This window comes from Panthera onca, chromosome B3 (genome assembly GCF_046562875.1).
Source record: "Panthera onca isolate mPanOnc1 chromosome B3, mPanOnc1 haplotype 2, whole genome shotgun sequence".
Lineage (NCBI taxonomy): Eukaryota > Metazoa > Chordata > Mammalia > Carnivora > Felidae > Panthera > Panthera onca.
In genome coordinates this window covers 115,563,832-115,587,900 of record NC_138344.1, presented here as the reverse complement: position 1 = coordinate 115,587,900, position 24,069 = coordinate 115,563,832, and the positions used below count along the sequence as shown (strand labels likewise).

General features: G+C 45.5%; 1 protein-coding gene across 1 annotated transcript in view; it reads left to right on the top strand.

The window, feature by feature from the left end:
- Positions 1 to 24,069, top strand: part of MAP3K9 (mitogen-activated protein kinase kinase kinase 9) — an 81,254-nt gene that overhangs the window by 29,965 nt on the left and 27,220 nt on the right. Inside the window, exon 3 of the mRNA XM_060620190.3 lies at positions 17,920 to 18,100. Within this exon, the coding sequence (XP_060476173.1) occupies positions 17,920 to 18,100 (181 nt within the window). The remainder of the gene's footprint in view (positions 1 to 17,919; positions 18,101 to 24,069) is intronic.

Genomic DNA, 24,069 nt, shown 5'->3' with positions numbered 1-24,069 from the left:
CGCCCCGTACCTTGCCCACTTATAATAACACCAGGCTAGTCTTACAGGGGAGACTTTCTGGCCCCTGGACTGTGATGGAGCAAGGAGAATCTTCCTCTCTAAAATAACCTTTCTCCATTTGGGGATGTAGAGAATGGTCGTTCGTTCCTGGGGTGAATGAGCAGTGAGCAATGAATGTTTCTCCCATGGTGGATTGTGGCTGTTGGTGAACAGGGGAGCTGAGGTACAGAGCTTTTGGAGTTGACCCATATTCTTTGCACTTCTGATATATAACCTCAACCTCTTTTCCCCCTCTCTGGAGGCCTTTTATGCTAACCTGGTAAGACACACATTTTAGAAAAAGGGAAAAGAGAGACATGGGTGGGGACAGGAACAGAAGGTCCCACTGTGAAAGGGATAGTGACCTAGGCACTGGACCAACTAACAGGACCCTGGTGATGGATGGGAAATTGGAGGCTCGTCAGTCAAGGGTGTTTCATAGCTCTTACGGCCTAGTGTCTGCAGGGTCAGTGGGAGAGGATTCTGTAAGTCAAAGCAGAGATCCTGGGTTAAGAACATCCTGTGTTGGGGGGGGGGGGCACCTGGGTGGCTCAGTTGAGTGTCCAACTTCAGCTCAGGTCATGATCTCATGGTTTGTGAGTTCGAGGCCCACATTGGGCTCTGTGCTGACAGCCAGGAGCCTGCTTGGGATCCTCTCTCTCTCCCTCTCTCTCTCCCCTGCCCCTCAAAAATAAATAAATAAAGCATTAAAAACAACAACAACAACATTCTGTGTTGGGTGTCGCTGAACAGCTGTATTGGACCTTCCTACCACTGCTCAGCACCAAATACATATCTATTTTGAGAGTGAAGGTCCAGTGGAGAGAATAGGACTTAAGGTCCCAGGATTCCCCTGCTTTGTTAGTTCCTATCCTCATACATTTGAACATTTAATGTGAAGTCAGCCCTCCCACTGGCTTCACTGAGTTACCATCTGGGGGGTGTGACTGGAAGGTGACCAGTGCTACTGAGTTTTCAGGGTCCAGCCTGCACCACTCACCGCAAGACTCACGACTTCTAAAACAGTTTCAGACCTGGTGTAGGACAGTTACTTGTCTTGCCCCCATCAACACCTTTCCCCGTGCCCCCAAGCTGATGTACTGTCTCAGCCGTGGTGCTTTTAGCACACGTTTGCCCTAAATAATGCCTGGTGAGATGTTGCCCACCAGCAGGCTTTTGCCACCACTCCTTGCCAAAGCTATCCTGGTGTGGGTTTCTGTGAGCTTCCTGGAAATATAGTCTTTATTTCTAATATACTCTTATTTAAACATAAAAAGCTGGTTCCCTTCCCTACAAGGATACAGAGCACTACTCAGGTGGTTTGGCTTTAGTCTGAGACCCCGGAGTTCTGGTGAAAAGGGCAGTGTGCACACAGGTAGAATTAGGTTTGACTCCTACTTTGGTGGCTTCTCTGCCAGTTCTCTCCTGTTCTAAATGCAGGTTTTCCTCCTTGTCCCTCCCTACCACTAAGACATAGCCGTCAACTTGACAGTGTTATGGGAAAACCACTCTTTTTCTTTTTTTTGTAATTAAAAAAAAATGGCTTTTAATGTTTATTTTTGAGAGAGAGAGAGAGAGCCAGTGCAAGCAAGAGAGGGGTGGAGAGAGAGGGGGACACAGAATCTGAAGCAGGCTCCAGGCTCCGAGCTGTCAGCACAGAGCCCAACATGGGGCTTATACCCATGACCTGATCATGACCTGAGTTGAAATCAAGAGTTGGACGCTTAACCAACTGAGCTACCCAGGCACCCCTAACGACTTAATTTGTAAAATATTAACAAAGAACACCCGTTTAATGTAGACAATTTTTTATAATAAAGATGAATATAAGAGGGGCGCCTGGGTGGTGAGGTCAGTTGAGCGTCCAACTTTGGCTCAGGTCATGATCTCGCGGTTTGTGAGTTTGAGCCCCGCATCGGGCCCTGTGCTGACAGCTCAGAGCCTGGAGCCTGCTTTGGATTCTGTATCTCCCTCTCTCTCTGCCCCTCCCCTGCTCATGCTCTGTCTCTGTCTCAAAAATAAATAAAACATTTAAAAAAATTTTTAGATGAATATAAGAAAAACTTATTGCCCCAAAACCCGGTACTCAGAGGTAACTATGGTTAACATTTAGGTATATATCCTTCAGGTGTTTTTCTGTCTGGTAAACAGACAGCATATTCTTTTTTTTTAATTTTTTTTTTTTTTAACATTTATTTATTTTTGAGACAGAGAGAGACAGAGCATGAACAGGGGAGAGTCAGAGAGAGAGGGAGACACAGAATCTGAAACAGGCTCCAGGCTCTGAGCTGTCAGCACAGAGCCCAATGCGGGGCTCGAACTCACGGACCGCGAGATCGTGACCTGAGCCGAAGTCGGACGCTTAACCGACTGAGCCACCCAGGCGCCCCCAGACAGCATATTCTTAACAAAAAGAAATCTGATCAAACCATGTATTTTTGTATACTAATGTTTTATGAAAGTATAGTCATATATATTATTGCTTGCTACATCTTTTTTGTGTATGTATTTAAAAAATTTTTTAATGTTTATTTATTTTTGAGAGAAGGAGAGAGCATGAGCTGGGGAGGGGCAGAGAGAGAGAGGGAGACACAGAATCCAAAGCAGGCTCCAGGCTCCGAGCTGTCAGCACAGAGCCTGAGGCGGGGCTCAAACCCATGAGCCATGAGATCGTGACCTGAGCTGAAGTCAGACACTTAACCCACTGAGCCACCCGAGCGCCCCTTTCTACATGTATTTTAAAGTGCATATACAGTATCTATTAAAAAGCTAAATTGTATCACAGGGTTAATAATAAGAAACAAAGATCTCCTGCTCTAGCCTTTCTTACTCCCTGAATCTTCCCCCTGGCTAGTGATCTTGAGAGGAAGTACTAGTTTAATTTATAGTTGAACACATTGTACTTAGCACAGTACATATGGGCTCTCCCTACAGGGGGCTCTTTAAAAAAAAAATTTAAGTCAACACTTATTATAGAACATGACATACTACTTGAAAAACATGCAGCTGAAACGTGTCAAGTGGATTCATTTTATAGAAGCTTGGAGAGGTTTTCCAAATCTTTGGCTGTATTGTACAGAGATTTTATTGACTGGAATTGTTGCTTTGGGTTTAGATTTTCGATTTTAATGTGTCTATTTGCTAAAAGAGATTTTGTAGCAGTGGAATTGAACTTCGTACCTGTTAGATTAGGTTAGCTGATGCGAGACAGACACCCAAGGTAACAGTGGCTGAACTAAGAAATCTTTTTGTCTTAAATGTAAAAGTCTGGCAGGAGACGGCCCGCGGTTAGCATGACATGTCTGTTCCACAAGCGCTAGACTCCTTCCATTTCACAGTTCTGCCAACTTTCAGGCAGAATCTTATCCTCAGAGTCCAAGGTAGCGGCTAGATCTCCAGGTATCACGTCTGTGTTCCAGGCAGCACGATGTGGGAAGGGATGAAGAACAGCCAAAGGCCTTGAGCTGACGACCTTTAAGACCAGTTACAGAAGGCAGCCACATGATACTTCCGAGCCACCTGGCTATGCTTTCGAACTGGGAGACTGGGAAACATAGTTAATGTTATATGTGGCTGGGTGCCCATCATGCACTTGAGGGTTCTGTTACTATGGGATGAGGGGAGAATAACCATTGAAGGGCGACTAGCAGTCTGGGTCACAGCTTTCAGGCTCTGTTCCTATCATTAATCCCTCGTTAGTCCTTCCATGATAAGTTGCCAGGATTGCTAATGTAGCAATTCTTTTCTGCTGTGTTTTCAGTTTGTTTTCTGTTTCTCATGGAACGCTGCTGACTCTGTCCTTCTGTTTTAACCCTTCCTTGGAGATTTCTCTCCCATCGCCTCCTCTGGAGTCAGAGGCCTTGAGACACCTGCTTGGATATGAGTTGGTGGCTGGCAGGTAGATCTTTTCCTCAAGGGCAGTAGCCTTCTGTTTTGTGCGTGGTGGGCTTCCAGTGACATCATTGAGATCAGTGGTTCCCAGTGATGGGCTGTAGCCCTCTGGGGAGGGGGCTACTGCAAGGCCTTTTTGAATCTAAGTGTGTTTGCAGAGAGTGTCAACATTCATGTCTGTTTTTCAAATGTGTGTAGGTACTGTTGTGTTGATAGAATGCAAATTCGATTAAAAGTGTTTTTCTCAGTGAATATTTTAATATGGCAGGGTGGTCGGGGCACTGAATGTGATTTCATTCAAACCTGGGTTAGGTCCAGGCTCTGCCTCTTATCGCCTGTGGACTAGCCTCTCTGGATTTCAGTCTCCACATCTGAAAGTGCCTTCCTGAATTACTGGGAGAACGAAGTAAGATTATGGATGTAAGTCACTTAGCCCAGTGCACGGCACACTGAAGCTCCCATGAACATTAGCTCTGAGTCGTATTTTCTTCTTAATCAACATTAAAGGTACATCTGTCATCATAATAGCATTTTTTCCAAGGGTGAAAGGACATATTTCAAGAGGTTGGGAGCCATTGCTGTAGCTTCTTTGGTGATTCTGACGTAGCCAGCCCTCAAACAAGTTTGGGGACCACCATGTAAACTGATTCAGTCAGAAACCTTTTGGGATGATTTGCATGTATGTATTTATATATTTATTTAAGTTTTTAAAATGTATTTATTTATTGGGGGGGGGGGGGCAGAGAGAGAGGGAGAGAGAGAGAATCCCAAGCAGGCTCTGCACAGTCAGCATGCAGAGCGGACGTGGGGCTCAAACTCAGAAAACCGGGAGGTCGTGACCTGAGCTTAAATCAAGAGTCAGATGGTTAACCGACTGAGCCACCCAGGTGCCCCTGTATCCATTTATTGATTCAACCGAGAAAAGTCCTTATTGAGCACCTATTATGCCTCCTCACGCTGCAGGCATAGAAAGGGAGCCATCGTGGTTCAGCTTTGCTGTAGCTCTAGGACAGGCAAAGGTCACTGTGCTGAGTGCTCTTTGGCTGCTCCAGCAGGGCTTTCACACATCCACGGGCTTCCTCTTCTGTTTCCTTCGGTTGCCTCTTCTGTACCAAGAGAGGGCGGATCCTAAGTTCTCGAGGACCCGGTTCTCTCACCTCTCTGCACTTCTGATGGGGCCTTCGGCTGCCCGCGCTGAGTGTTGCCGGGAAGCACAGCTTTGCCGGTCGTGCCAGTGGAACCCAGCGGAGCTCTGCTGACCTTGCTGAACTGGCTGGGGCCTCCGAGGCTGCATCTCCTGGCCGTCTCCAGGCAGCGCCGCACCTGCTGAGGCGGAGAGTCGGGGAGTCTAGGTGGTGAATCATTTGCCTCAGTAAGCGAGTTTGGCCTCTCTTGGCCCTGCCTGGAGGGACAGAGTGGGCTGAGGGTCAGCAGGGGCCGGGAGAGGCCAGGGGATGCATTCACGGTAGCGGTCCGTGAGGCAAGCTTTTCCGCGTGGTTCTTGCTGAGTTAGCCTGGCAGGGAGGTGGCTCCATGTTAGCCACGGACCTGTTGGCACTCTGGGCTGCTGGGTGGGGCTAGAGCTCGAGTTCTTCCTTCCTCCGCTGGAGACAACGGGCCGCAGGAAGCAAATGTCTCACGCACTGACTCAGGTGCCCTAAGGCCTGGCTGCGTCTAGTGAATGGGACTTTTCTCTGGGGTAGAGTCATCTTGCCTGACTCCTCTTTGCCCTTTGGTTTAGCTGTTATTCCACTCGGATGGGTGGTGGGGCCTGGCTGGCCCCAGGAAAGACCGACACTGCTTTCAGGGAGTTACAGACTCGGAATGTCAGAAGCAGGGGGAACGGGGGCCTGGTTGCAGATCGGCAGTGGTGGAGCCAGAACCCAGACGTTCTGGCTCTTCAACTGTTCCTTTTTTTCTTTCTGCCTTTTTGCAGCTCAGAGGTTGTTTTTGCTAAGGTGGGAGAGAGGGGAAGCTGTGACGTAGGTCTGGGCTTTGGCGGGAAGATGCAGGAGAACCTCCGTAACTGGAGAGGTGGAAGAACTAAGCCAAGCGAAGGGGAAGCCCCTGCAGGTACCTTTGGGTACAGACTATACCAGCTCCTTCTCCCTACACCAAGAAAACAAGCAAAACTGAAGGCAGGATCCCGGGCTGGGATGGCAGATTGAACACGTACACGTACTGCATCTCCTGGTGCTCACTCTTAAAACCCAGCTAAAACTGCAGGAACTCACGAGGCCGGCAGGAGAGGAGGCCGCAACAACCAAGTTTTGGAAACTGGAAAACAAGGGGGTGAATGGTAACTAGGTGACGTAGGACATTTGAAAAAGATCGTTTTAAACTGACAGGAAAGCAAAGAACCAGTCAGTTTATATCACAGACTCCTAAAAAGTCTAGCAACTGGCAGCCCCAGGCGCCTCTGGAGCTGGGGCCAAGTGAGGTCCTAAAGTGAGCAAGATTGGGTAGCAGTGCTGTGCAATGCATTTGAGTCCCATGGATCTTTCTCCTCCACTCCTCCACCGACCGCCTTTCCATTTGGAAGAGGTTAACAGTTTCTAGACAGGGGGACTAAGCACAGTGGAGGGTATGGGTGTTTTATTTAAAAAAAGGAGGGGCGCCTGGGTGGCGCAGTCGGTTAAGCGTCCGACTTCAGCCAGGTCACGATCTCGCGGTCCGTGAGTTCGAGCCCCGCGTCAGGCTCTGGGCTGATGGCTTGGAGCCTGGAGCCTGTTTCTGATTCTGTGTCTCCCTCTCTCTCTGCCCCTCCCCCGTTCATGCTCTGTCTCTCTCTGTCCCAAAAATAAATAAAAAACGTTGAAAAAAAAAAAATTAAAAAAAAAAAAAAAAAAGGAGGGATGGGGCAGCTGGGTGGCTCAGTCGGTTAAGCATCCGACTTCGGCTCAGGTCGTGAACTTGCAGTCCATGAGTTTGAGCCCCATGTCAGGCTCTGTGCTGACAGCTCAGAGCCTGGAGCCTGCTTCGGATTCTGTGCTTCCCTCTCTCTCTGCCCCTCCTCCGCTCATGCTCTGTCTCTTTCTCTCTCTCTCTCTCAAAAATAAATAAACATTAAAAAAAAGGAGGGACGAAGTAAGCGTTTACAGACTGCAGTGTGCATTCTGAGACCCCCTTGGCCCTCACGACTGGCTTCCCAGCACATTTGGTAGCCAGGCCTTTCCTTTCCCAGCCATTTGGAAGAGAACTGCTCCCTGAGAGCTGACCAGCTCAAGAGGAGTGACCTCTGATATTCCTTTCTAGGCTTATCTGGATTTCCCCACAGTGAAGCTCAAAGTTGACAGATTCCTCCTATGTGCTTAGAGGTTCTAGTCAGCTTATGGTTCCTCACACCTTTTCCTGCCTACTTACTATGGAAAACTTACAAGTAAGGGAGATTGCATAACGAACACCCATGTACTCACCAGTTTCAACACTGGCCAGCTCGAAGGTAATCTTCCTTTGTTACCCCGCTCATTCCCCAGCCTTGATTATTTTGAAGGAAATCTGTAGCATCATTTCATATTTTCAATAACTATTTCAGTACTTCCTTCAAAATATGAGGACTTTTTACTTTTATTTATTTTTAAAGATTTTATTGTTAAGTAATCTTTACACCCAACGTGGGGCTGGAACTCGCAACCCCAAGATCCAGAGTCGCACGCTCCACCAACTGAGCTAGCTAGGTGCCCCAGGATTAAAACCTAAGCACAGACGCCTGGGTGGCTCAGTCGGTTAAGCATCTGACCTTGCCCCAGGTCACGATCTCACAGTTTGTGAGTTCAAGCCCCACATCGGGCTCTGTGCTGACAGCTCAGAGCCTGGAGCCTGCTTCGGATGCTGTGTCTCCTTCTGTCTCTGCCCCTCCCCTGCTCGCACTCTGTCTCTCTCTCTCTCAAAAATAAATAAACATTAAAAAAAAATTTGTTTTAAACCTAAGCACCGTTTGGTTCTTAACCGCAAACAGACAACCAAGAGTTGCTATAACTCTGAGTGAAAGTGCATTAGAGGCCAAAACACAGATAGGAAAAGCAGCTGAGGCAAAAGGCACTGGAGAAAACAAAGAAGTAAAAAAAGAACCATTGGTGATACACGGGGGTAGAAGAAAAGATATTGTGCCCGTATTAAAAAAAAAACAGCTACCTGATGCCAAGCACCAAAAAAAAAAAAAAAAAAAAAAAAAAATCAGAGAAGGAAAAAGAGCTCCTTTAGCAATTAAAACCATGATAGGGAAATGAAAAACCCAATAGAAGAGTTCGAAGGTAAAGTGATGACATTTCCTAAAGAGCAAAAAGAAAAAACAGATGGGGAAAATAGAGGAGAAAAGGAAACTGGAGGACCAGTCTAGAAAGCCCGATATCTGAATAATAGAGGTTCTAGAGTGGGAAAACAGAAATACAGGCAAGGAAATTAACAGTAAAACACTTCAAGAAAATTCTCTGTAACTGAAAGACATGAGTGCTCAGATTTCAAAGTACTAAGTTCCCACCTCAAGCCACATCCCTCTAAGATTTCAGACCACAGGGGACGAAGAAGAGAGGAGAAATTTCCCAAAGGAAAAAGCCATCACTTACAGGCATCACGAGGCTCAATGGCCTGGGCTTCTTAACAGTCTTGGAAGCAAGAAAATGGTGCATAATGCCTTCAAAATTGTGAACGGAAATCTCCAATTTTATACCAAGTATGGGGATGGAATATAGACATTTTCAAACAACAACAACAAAGTACCTTCCGTGCATTCTTTCTAAGGAGCTACTGGAGAATGCACACCACTCAAGCCAGAGAAGAAACCAGCAGAGAGAGAGAGTGTCCTGTCCCTGCAGGACCCAGGGATTAACACAGCAGGAAAAACCCCGCAGACTGTGAAGAAAGAGCCCAGGAGAACGGCTGTGCCCCAGACCTAGAGGTTGGGCAGTTGACATCCTGCAGTGTGAGTCGGGACTGTCATCGCCAACTCGGCTGCTGCTGGTGTTACATTGATTTAACCTGAGGCCTGCCTGCCTGCGGGAAGCCTGGTCCAGAGTCTTATCTACACTCAGCTGTCTTGCTCATGTGTCGATGAAGCTCCTGGGCGCTCCTCCTTGCCCTGCTTACCGGATAGACAAGTGTTTTCTTTGCCCAACCGGAGAAGCAGAGGTAGGTCAAAGTGAATTTAGAAATAGAAAACCCAGAGGAGTTCACACCTGTGTCTGTGACCTTATTTGGAAGTGGAGTCTTTGCGGATGTGATCAAGTTAAGATGAGGCCACACGGATGAAGTCTGGCTCTAATCCAGCGACCGGTGTCTTTGTAAGAAGAGGGAAACTTGGATAGAGACACACAGAGACGAGAAGGCCGTGGGAAGACACAGACACACGCACAGGGCACACAGCCAGATGAAGACACTGGAGTTACCGCTGCCCAAAGCCACGGAGCACCTACAATTGCTAGCAGTCACCAGAAGCTCGACGCGGCAGGGAGACACTCTTCCTTCCCTGGAGTCTTCAGAGGGAGCATAGCCCTGCTGACACCTTGGTTTTAGACTTGAATTCTGGCCTCCAGAATTCAGAAAAAATTCCTACTGTTTTAAGCCACCAAATTTGTCGTGACCGTTTTACAGCAGCCCTGGGAAACTAGTGCACACAGCTGCATTTGTGCCGGCGACTCGCCTTTGCAAAACATCTCCTGCAGGGATGTATACACAGGCGGTAACGTTATAAAAAGTAGGGGAATGAGGGCCGCCTGGGTGGCTCCGTCGGTTAAGCGGCCCAACTCTTGATTTCGGCTCAGGTCATGATCTCGCGGTTTGTGAGTTCGAGCCCCGTGTCGAGCTCTGTGCTGACAGCTCGGAGCCTGGAGCCTGCTTCCGGTTCTGTGTCTCCCCTCTCTCTCTCTGTCCCTTCCCCACTCACGCTCTTTTTCTCTCTCTCTCAAAAATAAATAAACATTTTTTAAAAAATTAGGGATCCCTGGATGGCTCAGTTGGTTAAACGTCCAACTTCAGCTCAGGTCATAATCTCATGGCTGGTGAGTTCAAGCCCCTCATCGGGCTCTGCACAGACAGCTCAGAGCCTGGAGCCTGCTTCAGATTCTGTGTCTCCTCCCTCTGCTCCTCCCTGCTCGTGCTTTGACTCTCTCTCTCTCTCTCTCAAAAATGAACAAACTTAAAAAAAAAAACAAGTAAAGTTTAAAAAAGTAAATTCTTTAAAATTAAAAAAAAAATAATCTTAAAAAAATAAAAGTAAGAGAATGAATGACAGAAGCTAGGAAAGGGATGTGACTAGGAGGGACACACAGAGCTTCTAGGAGATTAGATGGGGATATAGGAGTTGTCCTCTCATTTTCTTTAAGCTACATACGTGTTCTGTACACTCTCCTATGTGTCTACACATTTGACAATAAATTGAGAAAAAAAAAAAGACTAGACCAAGCAAAACACAACAACACTCAGAACAGAGTTAGACCAGCTGCTTAATCTGGTGCTGAATCATTCGTAGCGAATGAAGGCCTGGGGACGGAGCCTTGGCGCCAAGGTGACCATTTAGCAAGTCAGAGCCCCTTGTGCTAATGGCGATGAATAATAAATAAGAAATCTCAAAATGATAAATCATCCACCAAAGCTAAATTTGCCATTACGACATATGGGAGTGTCTCCTCAGTTGTGCCAAGTTTTGAGAGCCTGGCTTCCAGCTAAAGGATATTAGGTCAGACTCCGAGCCCTCTGTGGCCTCCCCTGCCTGACTCATTTCTCCCTCTGATAACCTGACCGGAGCTAGCCTTTTAGGTGGTCAGTTTGAAATACCACTGAGCTCCATAGAAAGTCACTCAAGCTCTTTATATTCATGGAGGATTAAGATTCACTTTGGCAATAGTTACCTTTCTTGATTCCTCTCCAACACCTTTTGTTTGTTTGTTTGTTTTTAATTTTAGAGAAAAAGAGAGAGTGTACACACAAGCAGGGGAGGAACGGGGTTGGGGCGGGGGGGGGGGAGAGAGAGAGAGAGAGAGAGAGAGAGAGAGAGAGGGAGAGAGAATCCCAAGCAGTCTCCATGCACAGCATGGAGCCCAGTGTAGGGCTTGATCCCATGACTCTGGTTCATGACCTGAGCCAAAATCAAGAGTCGGACACCCAAATGACTGAGCCACCCAGGCACCCCACTCTCCAACACCTCTAATCACTTCTTTCTAATGGAGATAGAAGGCCTTAAAAAAGGAGTTTGACCTGTAACAGGGTCTACTGAAACTTAATAACAGTGATTTTTGTTTTCGTTTGTTTTATTTGTACAGGTTAACTGCTATTAGGAGAATATTTTTGTTTTTCATTTATAACAATATAAAATTTCTTTTAGTAATTTTTAAAAAGTCACTGTAAAGAAAACTATTAAGTTAATGGTATATAAGTGGTATCCTGATCTAGAAATAATCAAGAATAATGTCCATGGGTTACTCAGGTTCAGAAGACTGCTTCTCCTGCTTATCCTTGTAGCAAAATGTAGGCCCTTATTATTGATGTTCCCTTTGTCTTGACCTGATAGTCAATTTTGTCTGGTATCTTTCTTTTTGTTGTTGTTGTTGTTTGTTTATTTTTAGAGAGTACGCACACATGCATGTGAGAAAGCATAGGAGGAGCACAGAGAGAGGGAGAGAGAGAATCCCAAGCAGGCTCTGTGCTGTCAGTGCAGAGCTCGATGCGGGGCTTGATCCCACAAACCATGAGATCATGACCTGAGCCGAAATCAAGAGTTGGATGCTTAACCGACGGAACCACCCAGGTGCCCCTGTCTTGTATCTTTCCATTCAGTACGTAGAAGGCCCTTAAGGGCAGAGTCTCTAGCTTCTCTTTCCTTGTAAACCCCCACCCGACCTGGAAGCAGCCAGATGTGGATGCGTTATTCATCAGTAAACCTTGGCTGCAGCATTCCTCTTTCTTCAGTCTCGTTATTTTGCCTGGTCCTTATCGGCTCCCCTTTGTGCCTCAGGACGGATGACACTGGAGGGTGTCACCCCCGGTGCCCATAGGGTGGGGAAGTGGACTGCCTGAGAAGATGTACAAGATACTTCTTCAGTGAAATAAGTGAAGGGTCAGTTCTTTCAGAGTCTGGCTCTGTTCTGGTTCCTGGAGACGGAATGGTGTGGATTCCAGAAGAAAGAGAATGGGGTTTTTGTCCTCGAGGAGTCCTATCCATCACATTCCAGGGATGATGAGACACACCTACGTGCAGCAGTTGGGAAGGATTTAAAAGAAGTATATAAAGTTCAATTGTGATACTGATTTTGGGTGCCGAAGGAATAATTCAGGAAAAGGGAGAGCAGTGAAGACTAGTTAACCAGTGACAGTTTAGGGATCAGGCAGAACTTGAGATAAGCCTTAAAGACACATAGGATTCCTTACTGTCCTCTGAATGGCACAGCACATGAAGAGAGATGTGGCTTTGGTCCCATCTCCATCCCTCACTTAGCCTTGCTGTATCTGTTTTAGCATGGGTAGAATTGGGAGAATGTTTGCACCTACCTCACAGGGTTGATTTAAGAATTAACTAAGGTGATTTATGTAAAGCTCTTCACATACGTTATGTAAAGAGCATCATGCCTCTACATAGCAAGTGATCAATAATGGGTAGCTATCAGTATTAATTTATCAACCATTCCATTTATTTATACAGTGAAAATTTATTGCATGGCTATCATCTGTCAGGGACTCCCAGGCTCCCCACCAGTGTCCTCAGTACCTTTTTTTTTTTTTTTTTTAATTTTCTAACGTTTTTATTTATTTTTGAGACAGAGAGACAGAGCATGAACAGGGGAGGGGCAGAGAGAGAGGGAGACACAGAATCGGAAGCAGGCTCCAGGCTCTGAGCCATCAGCCCAGAGCCCAACGCGGGGCTCGAACTCACAGACCGTGAGATCGTGACCTGAGCCGAAGTCGGACGCTTAACCGACCAAGCCACCCAGGCGCCCCTGTCCTCAGTACCTTTAACGCCGAGTCCCATGGCTTCCACTTATGCATGAGACACTTAATCATGATAGTAATCATGATAGCTATAGTGTCCTGAGTGGCTGTGTATGTGTCAGACCCTCTGCCACGTGATTTGTTACTATATCACCTTTAATCTTTATCCCCATTTTACAGAAACGAGAACAGAAATGCAGAGTTTATGAAATTTGTGCAGGGTCCTATGTGGAGTGTCGAGCCTGGGATTTAAATTGTCTGCTTTTTGGGTGTTGGTTTGTTAGTTTGTTTGATCCACACTGACTCTTGTTACTGTCACCGTATACCCATGATGTTTCCCAAACTGTACTTGGCTTCCTGAAAGGGCTGTGCCTCTCAACTTCAGTCTGCGACACCTCTATTCTACTTGTCCCGCATGTCTGAAAGACGGGAAACCCCCCCCTTCTCCATCAAGCCTCTGTATCTGGTTAGTCAGTAGGTTTTTGGTTCAGATGCACCTTTTCCCCCTGTTCCCCTTACCCTGGCCGGCACCTCCACTGACTTAGGCCTGGACTTATTGATTTCAGGATTTGTTCCACTGCCCTAGTCATGAGAGGTGAGGGCCACACAACACGCTTGGATGGACTTCATTAGATTTTGATAAACCATTCTTAAGTTTTTAAAGAAGTAAAGCATAATCATTCGTTAGTTCTGTGGCTGTTTGTCAGTGGTAGAAACTCAGAATGGTCTAACTGCAACGGTACAGATAAGTGAGTTGCTGTGATTAAACCTTTTTCTCCCTGGGGAAAGTGTGTTGGGAGACAGCTACTCTGTTCTGTTTTTAAAAGTAAAGCCATTTTCTTTAACAAACGGGACAGTTGGGTATCCACATGCAAACAAATGAAGTTGGACACCCTTATATGAGATACAAAAATGAACTGAGAATGGATCAATGACCTAAATACAAGAGCTGAACTTGAAAAACTCTTAAAACATACAAGTAAATCTTTATAAACTTCGATTTGGCCATGGAATTCATCTTACACCAGAAGCATGACCAACAAAATAAACAGATAAAGTGGACTTCATCTAAAGTAAAAGCTTTTGTGCATCCATGGACATTGTCAAGGAAGGAAAAAGACAGCCTACAGAAAGGGAGAAAATGTTTGCAAATCATATATTTGGTAAGGGTTTAGTATCCAGAATATAGAAAGAAGTCTTATAACTCAAAACAAAAAGACATTACTTTTAAAAAATATATTTATTTTAAATAAGAGTGAGTGAAAGAGAGTGAGCACATGAGCAGGGAGGGGCAGAGAGAGAGGGAGAGAGAAAATCCCAAGCAGGCTCTGCACCGTCAGCACACATCCCAACACGGGGCTCGAGCTCACGAACCATGAGATCATGGCCTGAGCTGAAATCAAGAGTTGGACACTTAACCAGCTGAGCCACCCAGGTGCCCCAAAAAGACATTTCTTGAAAGAAGATATACAGACAGCAAACAAGCACGTGAATAGATGCTCAGCATCATTAGTCGTTAGAGAAATGCAAGTCAAAACCACAATGAGCTGCCACTTTACATCCACTAGGATGGCTATCTAAAAAAATTAAAGGAAAATAAGTGCGTTGAGGATGTGGAGACATTGGAACCCTCATACACTGCTGGTGGGGGTGTAAAATGGCACAACTAAAACATTTTTTTGGAAAGGGCCACCTGGGTGGCCCAGTTGTTTGAGTGTCTGACTCTTGATTTAGGCCCAGGTCACGATCTCAGGGTCATGGGATTGAGCCCCGCACCAGGCCCCACGCTGAGCATGGATCCTGCCCCAGATTCTCTTTCTTTATCCCTCTGCCACTCTCCCCTGCTCATGCACGCTCTCTCTCCCCAAAATTAAAAATAAAAAATTTAAGAAAAATTAAAAAAAAAAAAAAAATTTCCCACGCACAGCTGGCGTGGGAAACAGCAAACATAGAATTACCATTATAGCCATTATTCCACCGAAAACGAGTCCTCAAATGAATATATTTATGTACATATGTGTGTATAGCAGCACTAAATCACAATAATCAAAAGGTGGAAACGGCCGAAATGTCTGTTGTGGAGAGAGAAACAAATGGTGGCGTCTATACCGTGGAATATTATTCAACCATAAAAAGGAATACAGTGCAGATACAAGGTATAATATGGATGGACTTTGAGGACATTGTGCTAAGTGTGTCATATATTGCATGGTTCCGTTTATGTAACATATCCACAATAGGTAAATGCATAGAGAGAGCACAGGTTGGTGGCTGCTAGGAGTTGGGTGGAGGGGAGAATGGGGAATGATTGCTTGATGAATATGGATTTCCTTTTGGAGGTGATGAAAAATATTTTGGATCTAGGCAGAGATAGATGTAGCCAGGATCACTAGCTGGCTTCTGGTGACAGTCTCTTCTTTGCTGAGGTCAGGACCCCATGGCCGGCGATTTCTAACTCTGATGCCTTCACGGGTCCGATCTATGGGGATCTGTGTCTGAGGCCAGCCGGATAGAAGTCAGCAGGGAGTGGTGGGGATTAGGTGGAACTAGGCTGGACCTGCACTGTCTAAAGGCATTCGTATTCAGGGAGACCTTCCCTGGGTGGATTCTCGCCCCATCTCCATCATTCTGCCATCCCTCTCCAGCCGTCTGGCAGGCTAATGTATTTAAACATCTTTGCCGTACCATTCATTCTCTCTAAACCCATGTCCTGTAACAGAACCTAAACTTCTTTGTTCCCCCTTCCAGCCTAGGATCTGCGGAAGGTCAGCTGGTTCTAGATGCATCATCAAACTGTTACCCTCCTCCCACTCACCCTGTCCCAGCACCTGGGGTTTGGGTGATAAGACTAAATCCCATTGGCTATGTAAGGGGATGGGCTCGCTCTGAATCTTTGGTTTAAGGGTGGCTTAGAGAGAGAGGGTCAGCAGCTGGTGGCTGCCTCTAATCGGGGAATGGTAGGTTTCTTTAGTGCCACTGGCCAGCAATTTGAGGGCATATTTGTTTTATCTGCCAGCAGGGAGAGGGGCACAGAAGAATCTGGAAAGATGTTTGTTATTCGAGGAGATGGAGAAAGTTTTTTTAAAATCTGTCCAAGCATTTAGAGACTTGGATCCATTCAGCTCAGAGTGGGGAGGGGTGTGTCAGGGGAGTCCAGGAGAGGGTGTGGAGGAAGGAGACCTAGTCCATTAGATCTAGGGAGGGGCCAGCACTGTTTTCTTTTGTGCTTCCAGCTCTATAGCTGCTTGTAATCCCCTCTTCACTGCTGATTTTCTGAGAAGCACTTAGGACAGAAAGATCTTTGTCCTTCCAATAGGTAGCAATAGGTAACCATCCTTCCAGTAGGTAACAATCCAGTGGGCATTTGCAGGCTGGGGGCAGGATGAGAAAAGTATAGCTGTGTGACTTGAAGGAACTGCCTAAGGCTCTTGTGCCCTAAAAAGCACCCCTAAACCCCTCCATGGTACCCAGAGTACCACCATCACACATCCCTTTATTGAAGGAGTTTGCCTCTCAGAGGTAAAGGTAAAGCCTTCTGAAGAGGCCCTCAGGAGGGTCACTGGAAAGTCAACCCTGGGAGGGTGTGACCCAGCACAGTAGGGCTCAGAACTGATTTTTTTCATTGTTTACCTAGACAGAGTGGTTGGAGGAACCGAGTCAACTTTTTTGTTACTCTGTCTTCAGTGGATTCCTTTCCCTCCCCTTCCCATTTGGACTTGAAGAGCAGGGATGGGGAGAGACTCTTCCTACCTTCTCTGAAGTCCTGAGTATAAAGCTCTGAATCCCAGGTGTTCAGCGTCCGGCTGAACCTCCCGGCCCGGGAGAGGTTGTGCTTTCATGAGGCCTTCAGAACCTTCCTGCTTGTGGAAATGGAGGCCTGGCTCGCACGTACCCTCTGCCCGCTCAGAGCTTCTCGGCTTGGCATATAGCACTTCAGTCACTTAGCGTGTTTGCTCTTTTTTTGTTTTTTAATTTATTTTTGAGAGACAGAGAGAGAAATTGCAAGTGAGGGAGGGGCAGAGAGAGAGACACACAGAATTGGAACCAGGCTCCAGGCTCCCAGCTGTCAGCACAGAGCCCGATGGGGAGCTCGAACTCACGAACCGCGAGATCGTGACCTGAGCCCCTTACCCACCTGAGCCACCCAGGTGCCCCTTAGCGTGTTTGCCCTTTTTAGGAAGATTGACTCCTGCAAGGGGATGCAGACAGCTGAAGCTGTCATGTAGGTGAGGCAGCCGCCTCAGCTACTGTCCTAGGAGAGCCCAGATGGCTCCACACTGTGGTGCTTTGGTGTTAGAACTTGGGAGACAGGCCCAGAGTATTACTGATTCAGTGAACTAGTTCTTTCCTCCTGGGTCATACACACAGAGATTCATGGTTGTGAACATACATGTATCCTCTGACTTCTTCAATTTGTCAGGCAGTTCTCAGTGGCTGGGGGTGGGGGAGGGAATTCCTGGATCAAAGGAAAATCTCTATGCCCGAGAGACAGCTTTCTTACAAACTTAACTTGGGAGAGGTTCATGGAAACTGTGCAGGCACTGTCTGGAACCTTGAAAATCGATTCCTTGCACCTCCAAAATGCACCCCATTCCTTGTGGTTTGAGAGTGGTTATGGCCCAGGGGTGCCTGGCCAGATAGGAAGCCCAAGGAGCCTCTCCTCAGAAGGGTCAGCTGTGACATCACGGGTCCCTCCATAGGGCGTGAATGGGCTGTGTGCTGTGAAGGTTAAGAGGGAAGGCTTTTGAGTCAGGCTGCCTGTGTCAGTCCTGGCTTATTAGTTGATTTTTTATGTCAGTTTCCTCATCTTGTAAAAAGGATATGGCAATGGTACCTACCTCATAAGGTTGTTGTGAGTTAATGATAATGCCGATAAAGGACTTGCCACGAAAATGGATGCATCGTAGGTACATCTTCCCAAAAATGATGGCTCCTACCATCAGTCCATGGTAGCTGCACAGTGGAGCCTAGAGGAGAGGGTAAGAATCTGGCAGGAGGGCTCTGTAGGTGGTGGTTTCCCTGTGATTAACGCAGACTTTCTGGTTTCTTCTATGTTCCTTTTCTTCCCAGTATTGATCCTCCAGAAGGTGGAGAATGGAGACCTGAGCAACAAGATTCTGAAGATCACTGATTTTGGCCTGGCTCGAGAATGGCACCGAACCACAAAGATGAGTGCAGCAGGGACATACGCTTGGATGGCACCCGAAGTCATCCGTGCCTCCATGTTTTCCAAAGGCAGTGATGTGTGGAGGTAAGGTCCAAAGGGTCAGGGGCAGTGCCGCCCTGGTCTATTTTGGCTGCACACGTGTTTCAGGACTTGGAGAACTGAGGATGCATAGACTCCCAGACACCCCAAGTAGGTCTAAGTGACCCCTTCACAGCAATCTGTAGTAACTCCCAGGTTGCCATGGGACAGTTTCTAACGCCTTCATCTATCCAAAATTCCTTTAGTGCTGTGGCAGGTACCGCCTCTATGTGTTAGTGATTGCTCCGTAGGAAAGACCAGTAGATCCCAGGGGCAGTGTGTACTCCCATCTCTGACTGTAGGGTGGTGAGGGCACCCAGGCATTCCTGGGGACTGACCTTCCACGGGGTCCCCCTGGCTTCCTTAGCAACCGCGGCTGTTATTGCTGGACTTGTTCTCACTCTAAGCTCTTCCACTGATGAGTATTCTTTGTGCTATCTCTGTTGTTTTGGTGGGTTGGAAGTTATGCTTTCTAGTTATATGGTTAACCTTTTAGTCAGGGCACTGTCTGTTGAACATTGATACAGAAATGGGAAAAGATGGGTCTCAAGCCTGTACTGAGAACTGCAGAGTCACAGATTAGACTAGCCGTTCCCCTAGTAAATGTCAGCCTAAGAGGTCATAGGCACATGGATCTAAAAATCTAATCCCCACTGATGGGAGGAAGAGCTTGTGCAGAGGGTGCATCCTCCTGGCTGTGAGAAGTAGCATCACCTTGGTACACCAAAAGAAAGGGCCATGGTTATCATCGGACTTCAGTCTATGAAGTTGTTTCTTCCTGGTGAGTTGTAAAGTGAGCTTGTGTGTGTATATGACGAATGTGTGTTTTAAAAAAAAAACAGCTTTATTGAGATATACACGTATTACGAAGTTCACCCTTCAAAATGTAGAAGTCGATGGTTTATGGTAAATTTACCAACTTTGTACCAATCGGCATTGTTACCAGCTTGCTAAGGCTGCTGTAACAAACTACCGCAGGCCTGGTAGCTTTAAACAATAGACCTTTGTAGTGTGGAGGCCAGAAGTCTGAAATCAGTACTAACAGGGCTATGCCCCCTCTGAGACTTTGGGGGAGATTCTGTTCCACATAAGGGTTTTGGATATTAGGACATGGATGTATCTTTTTAGGGCTACCATTCAAACCACTACGACTGCTATCTGTTTCCAGAATTATTTTTCTCATCCCAAAAAGAAACCCAATACCTGTTGGTAGTCATTCCCCAATCCTGCCTCCCCCTGTCCCCAGCAACTACTAATTTACTTTCTGTCTCTATGGATTTGCCTATTCCAGGCATTTCTTATATATGGAATCAATACAACATGTGGTCTTTTTGACTGGCTGCTTTCATTTATCATGTTTTCAAGGTTCATCCATGTAGCATGCATGAGTCAGAACTTCATTCCTCTTTATACCTGAATAATATTCCATCCTATGGAAATTTATTTATCCATTTATAAGTTGATGAACATTTGAGTTGTTTCCACTTTTTGGCAGTTGTGAATAATACTGTTGTGGACATTTTTGTGCAAGCTTTTGTGTGAATATAGATTAACATAGATTTTCAGTTCCCCTAAGTATATACCTGGAAGTGGATTTGCTAAGTTATATGGTTATTCTGTGTTTAATTTTTTGAGGAACGACCGAACTATTTTTTTTTTTACCATAGCTGCACCATTTTCCATTTCCATTAGCAATGTAGGAGGGTTCCAATTTCTCTACATTGTCTCAATACTTGTTATTATATGTCTTCTTAATTATTGCTATCCAGTTAGATATGAAGTGGTATCTCATTGTAATTTGGATTTTATTCTCTAATGACTCCTGATGTTGAGCATCTTTTCGTGTGTTTATTGGCCATTTGTATATCTTTTCTGGATAAATGCCTATTCAAATCCTTTACTAGTTTTGAAACTGGTTTGGTTATCTGTCTTATTTTTAAGTTGAAAGAGTTCTTTATATATTTTTAATATAAGTCCTTTATCAGGTACATGATTTGCAAATATTTTCTCCCATTCTATGGGTTTCTTTTTTCTTGTTTTTTTCTTTTTCTTTTTCTTATTTTTTTTTTTTTTTTGAGTGAGGGGCAAAGAGAGAGAGAGAATCCTAGGAGGGGCAGAAGTAGAGGTAGAGAGAGAGAGAGGCAACGCTCACCCAAAGTGGGGCTCGTGCTCACCAGAAGCAGGACTTGAGCTCACCCAGTGTGGGATTCAAACTGACAAACCATGGGATCATGACCTGAGCTGAAGTCAGATGCTTAATGACTGAGCTACCCAGCTGCCCTCTTTTTACTTTCTTGATGGTATTCTTTGAAACAGAAACATTTTTAATTTTGATGAGGTCCAATTTATCTATTTTTTTTATTTGATTGCTTGTGCTTTGAGTGCTTATGCTTAGGCTTTTGGTGTCATAGTTAAGAAACCATCCCCAAGTTTTATGAATATCTATACCCATGTTCTAAGAGTTATAAAACTCGTAGCTTTTACATTTAGGTCTGTGTTCCATTTTGACTTAATTTTTGTATGTGGTGTGAGGTAAGGGGTTTAACTTCATTCTTTTGCCTGTGACTACAGTAGTCCCTCCTTATCAGTGGTTTCGCTTTTTTATGGTTTCATTTACCCATGGTCAACCATAGTCTGGAAGGTCAGACCTATCATCAGAAGGTCAGTATTACCTAACGCTGGGTCACAATGCCTACATCATTCATCTCGCTTCATCTCATCACATAGGCTTTTTATCATCTCACATCGTCACAAGGGTGAGTATAGAATGATAAGATTTTGAAAGAAAGAGCATATTTGTATAACTTTTATTATAATATATTATAATTATTCCATTTTATTGTTCATCTCTTACTATGCTTAGTTTATAAATTAAACTTTATCATATTTATGTGTGTATAGGAATAAACATCTATAGGGTTCTGTACCACCTGCAATTTCAGGCATCCCCTGGGGGTCTTGGAACATGTCTCCCATGGATAAAGGGGGGACTACTGTACCCAGCCCCATTTGTTGAAAAGGCTGTTCTTTCCTAATTGTCACCCTTGTCAAAAAGTAATTTATCACAGATGGAAGGGTTTATTTCTAGACTGTCAATTATACTTCATTGGTCTATGTGCGTATCCTTATGCCAGTATGACTCTTTTGTTTTAATCAGTCTTTCTTCCTTTCTCTCTCCCTTTCTTTCTTTCTTTCTTTCTTTCTTTCTTTCTTTCTTTCAACATAAGCAGGGACGAGCAGAGGGAGGCAGGGGAGGAGACAGAATCCAAGGCAGGCTCTGAGCTGTCAGCACAGAGCCTGACAAATGAACGGCTTGAACTTACAAACCATGATTTCATGACCTGAGCCAAAGTTGGATGCTTAACCAACTGAGCCACCCAAGCACCCCAGTACCATTCTGTTTTAATTACTGTAGCTTTGTACTAAGTTTTGAAATTAGGACATGTGAGTCTTCCAGCTTTGCCGTTCTTCAAGATTATTTTGGCCATTCTGTGTGCCTTGCGTTTCCAAATGAATTTTAGGAGCACTTTATCAATTTCTCCAAAATAGGCAGCTGAGATTTTTTTTTTTTTTTTAATTTTTTTTTTCAACGTTTTTTATTTATTTTTGGGACAGAGAGAGACAGAGCATGAACGGGGGAGGGGCAGAGAGAGAGGGAGACACAGAATCGGAAACAGGCTCCAGGCTCCGAGCCATCAGCCCAGAGCCTGACGCGGGGCTCGAACTCACGGACCGCGAGATCGTGACCTGGCTGAAGTCGGACGCTTAACCGACTGCGCCACCCAGGCGCCCCAAGGCAGCTGAAATTTTGATGGGAATTGTGTTAAACCTGTAGGTCACTTTGGGAACTGTTGTCAGCTTAACAACATTAAGTCTTCCAATCCATGAACATGAGATATATTCCTATTTACGTAGATCTTGTCTAATTTCTTTGAGTGATGTTTTGTAGCTTCTGTATATTGCATCGTATATCCCCAAGCATTAATTATAGGGTGAAGTGACTATCATGCAGAAAAGCGTTTTCTTCCCTTAAAATATCTGGCCAGATTTCATCAGTGTGAACGGTGTAGTGATATTCCAATGTTTTTGACATATAAAAACAGCAATTTCATAGGCTTCAATCTAACGCTTTCATTACTTGACTATAGGCTAAATGAGAATAGCTAATATATTAATTAGGCTAAGCTACTATTACAAAGAGACCTATAGATGCAGTGGCTTAAATAAAGTAGTACTCAAAGAGTAGTTCAGCCAGTCCAGGCTGTGGGGTAGCTGCGCCCCGTGAGAGCCTTCAGAAACCCAGGTTCTTTCCGGGTCCCTCAGTGCATTGTTCTTATCTAAATGGTTACATCTAAGTGACTGTTGCTTCCACGTTGTATTTTGCAGAAACAGAGAAAGAGAGCTTATCCATGACAAGCAGGTTGTCTTTAATTTGGAGACAACCCGGAAGTTGTGTACATCTCCTGCTCTTTTGTTATATGCGCGCACCCGGCTCCAAAAGTGGGAGACAGATGTAGGCTCTAGCTGGGTAACTGTGTGTCCAGCTAAAACTCTTATGATGGAAGAAGGGGAGAGTGGATATGGGGGACAATCAGCTACTTGCCACACTCAACTTGATCTTACCTTTCTTCCTAGGAAACCATGACTTCTCAGTAACATTACTGTTTTCTACTTCCTGTATTCCTGCTAGGCTTCTTCTCCAGCCTGGCCCTGAAATTGTACAGATTTTATTGCCACAGACGCCAAAAGTTTCTGTCGCTATACTGATTTGGACAGAGTTGCTGCAGGTATGCAGGCACATTCTTAGTGGGAAGCGAAAGCCCCAATATCTAATGTAAGGTCTTTTCATGGTGACAGAAGTGGCCAGCAAGGAAGAGCAAGGCCATTGTAGGAGTTTTTCCATCATGGAAGGAACAGGGCAGGACCATTCATCTTTTACCCAAAGTGTCCTTGTTCTAAGGCTAACCTCCAGGTCTTGCCTTTCAACCACAGATCCTGAAAGCAGGCTTGAGGAGCCTTTGGTGAATCATCTGATGAAGTTATTCTGCTCTCTGAAGGGAATGGCTTGGAGGTAAACTCCAAATCAGTAGCACTTTGGATGAGGTGGCTTGGAAATGGTCATGTGGTCTGCTCTGCCACTAGGTCTTCAGTTTAGAGTTGTTCCCAGGACTTCAGCTTCCTGACTCATCTCGGTCGAGGAATATGGTTTGAAGACATAATTCACTGTGCTCCCTCCAGCTATCTTAGCTTCCGCACTGCAGTATTCCCTGCAAGGAACAATGTATTGGAACCCCTTAGATGGGCCTTTACTCCTTGAGGCTACTTACCTAAGTGGCTCCAAATGATCTCAAACCTTTGTCCGAGGAAAACTTGTGCCCATTGCTGTATGTACAATATGCATACACTGGTGACAGTATTTGCTACCCACACAAATGCTTATGAGCTAGGCTCTATGCTAAATACTGTACCCCATTAAAAAAAACTTTTAATGTTTTATTCTTTCTTTGAGAGAAAGACAGAGTGCAAGTAGGGGAGGGGCAGAGGGAAGGGGAGACACAGAATCCGAAGCAGGCTCCAGGCTCTGAGCTGTCAGCACGGAGCCGGACATGGGGCTTGAACTCACGAACCATGAGATCATGACCTGAACCAAAGCTGGACATTCAACCTACTGAGCCACCCAGGCACTCCACTATACCTCTATTTTATCTCGTTTTATTCCTCACAAGAATCCCCAAAAGTAGAGGATTTATTTCCATTTGACAGATAAGGTAACCGAGGCTTAGATGGTTTAAGTCATTTGTCTAAGTTCATCCAGGTGGTAGAGACAAAGCTGTGGTTAGAATCAGAGCAGTGCCTGGGTGACTCAGTTAAGTGTCCAACTCTTGATCTCAAGGTTGTGAGTTCAAGCCCCATGCTGGGCTCTGCACTGGATGTGAAGCCTAGTTAAAAAAAAAAAAAAAGGAACTAAATATGTG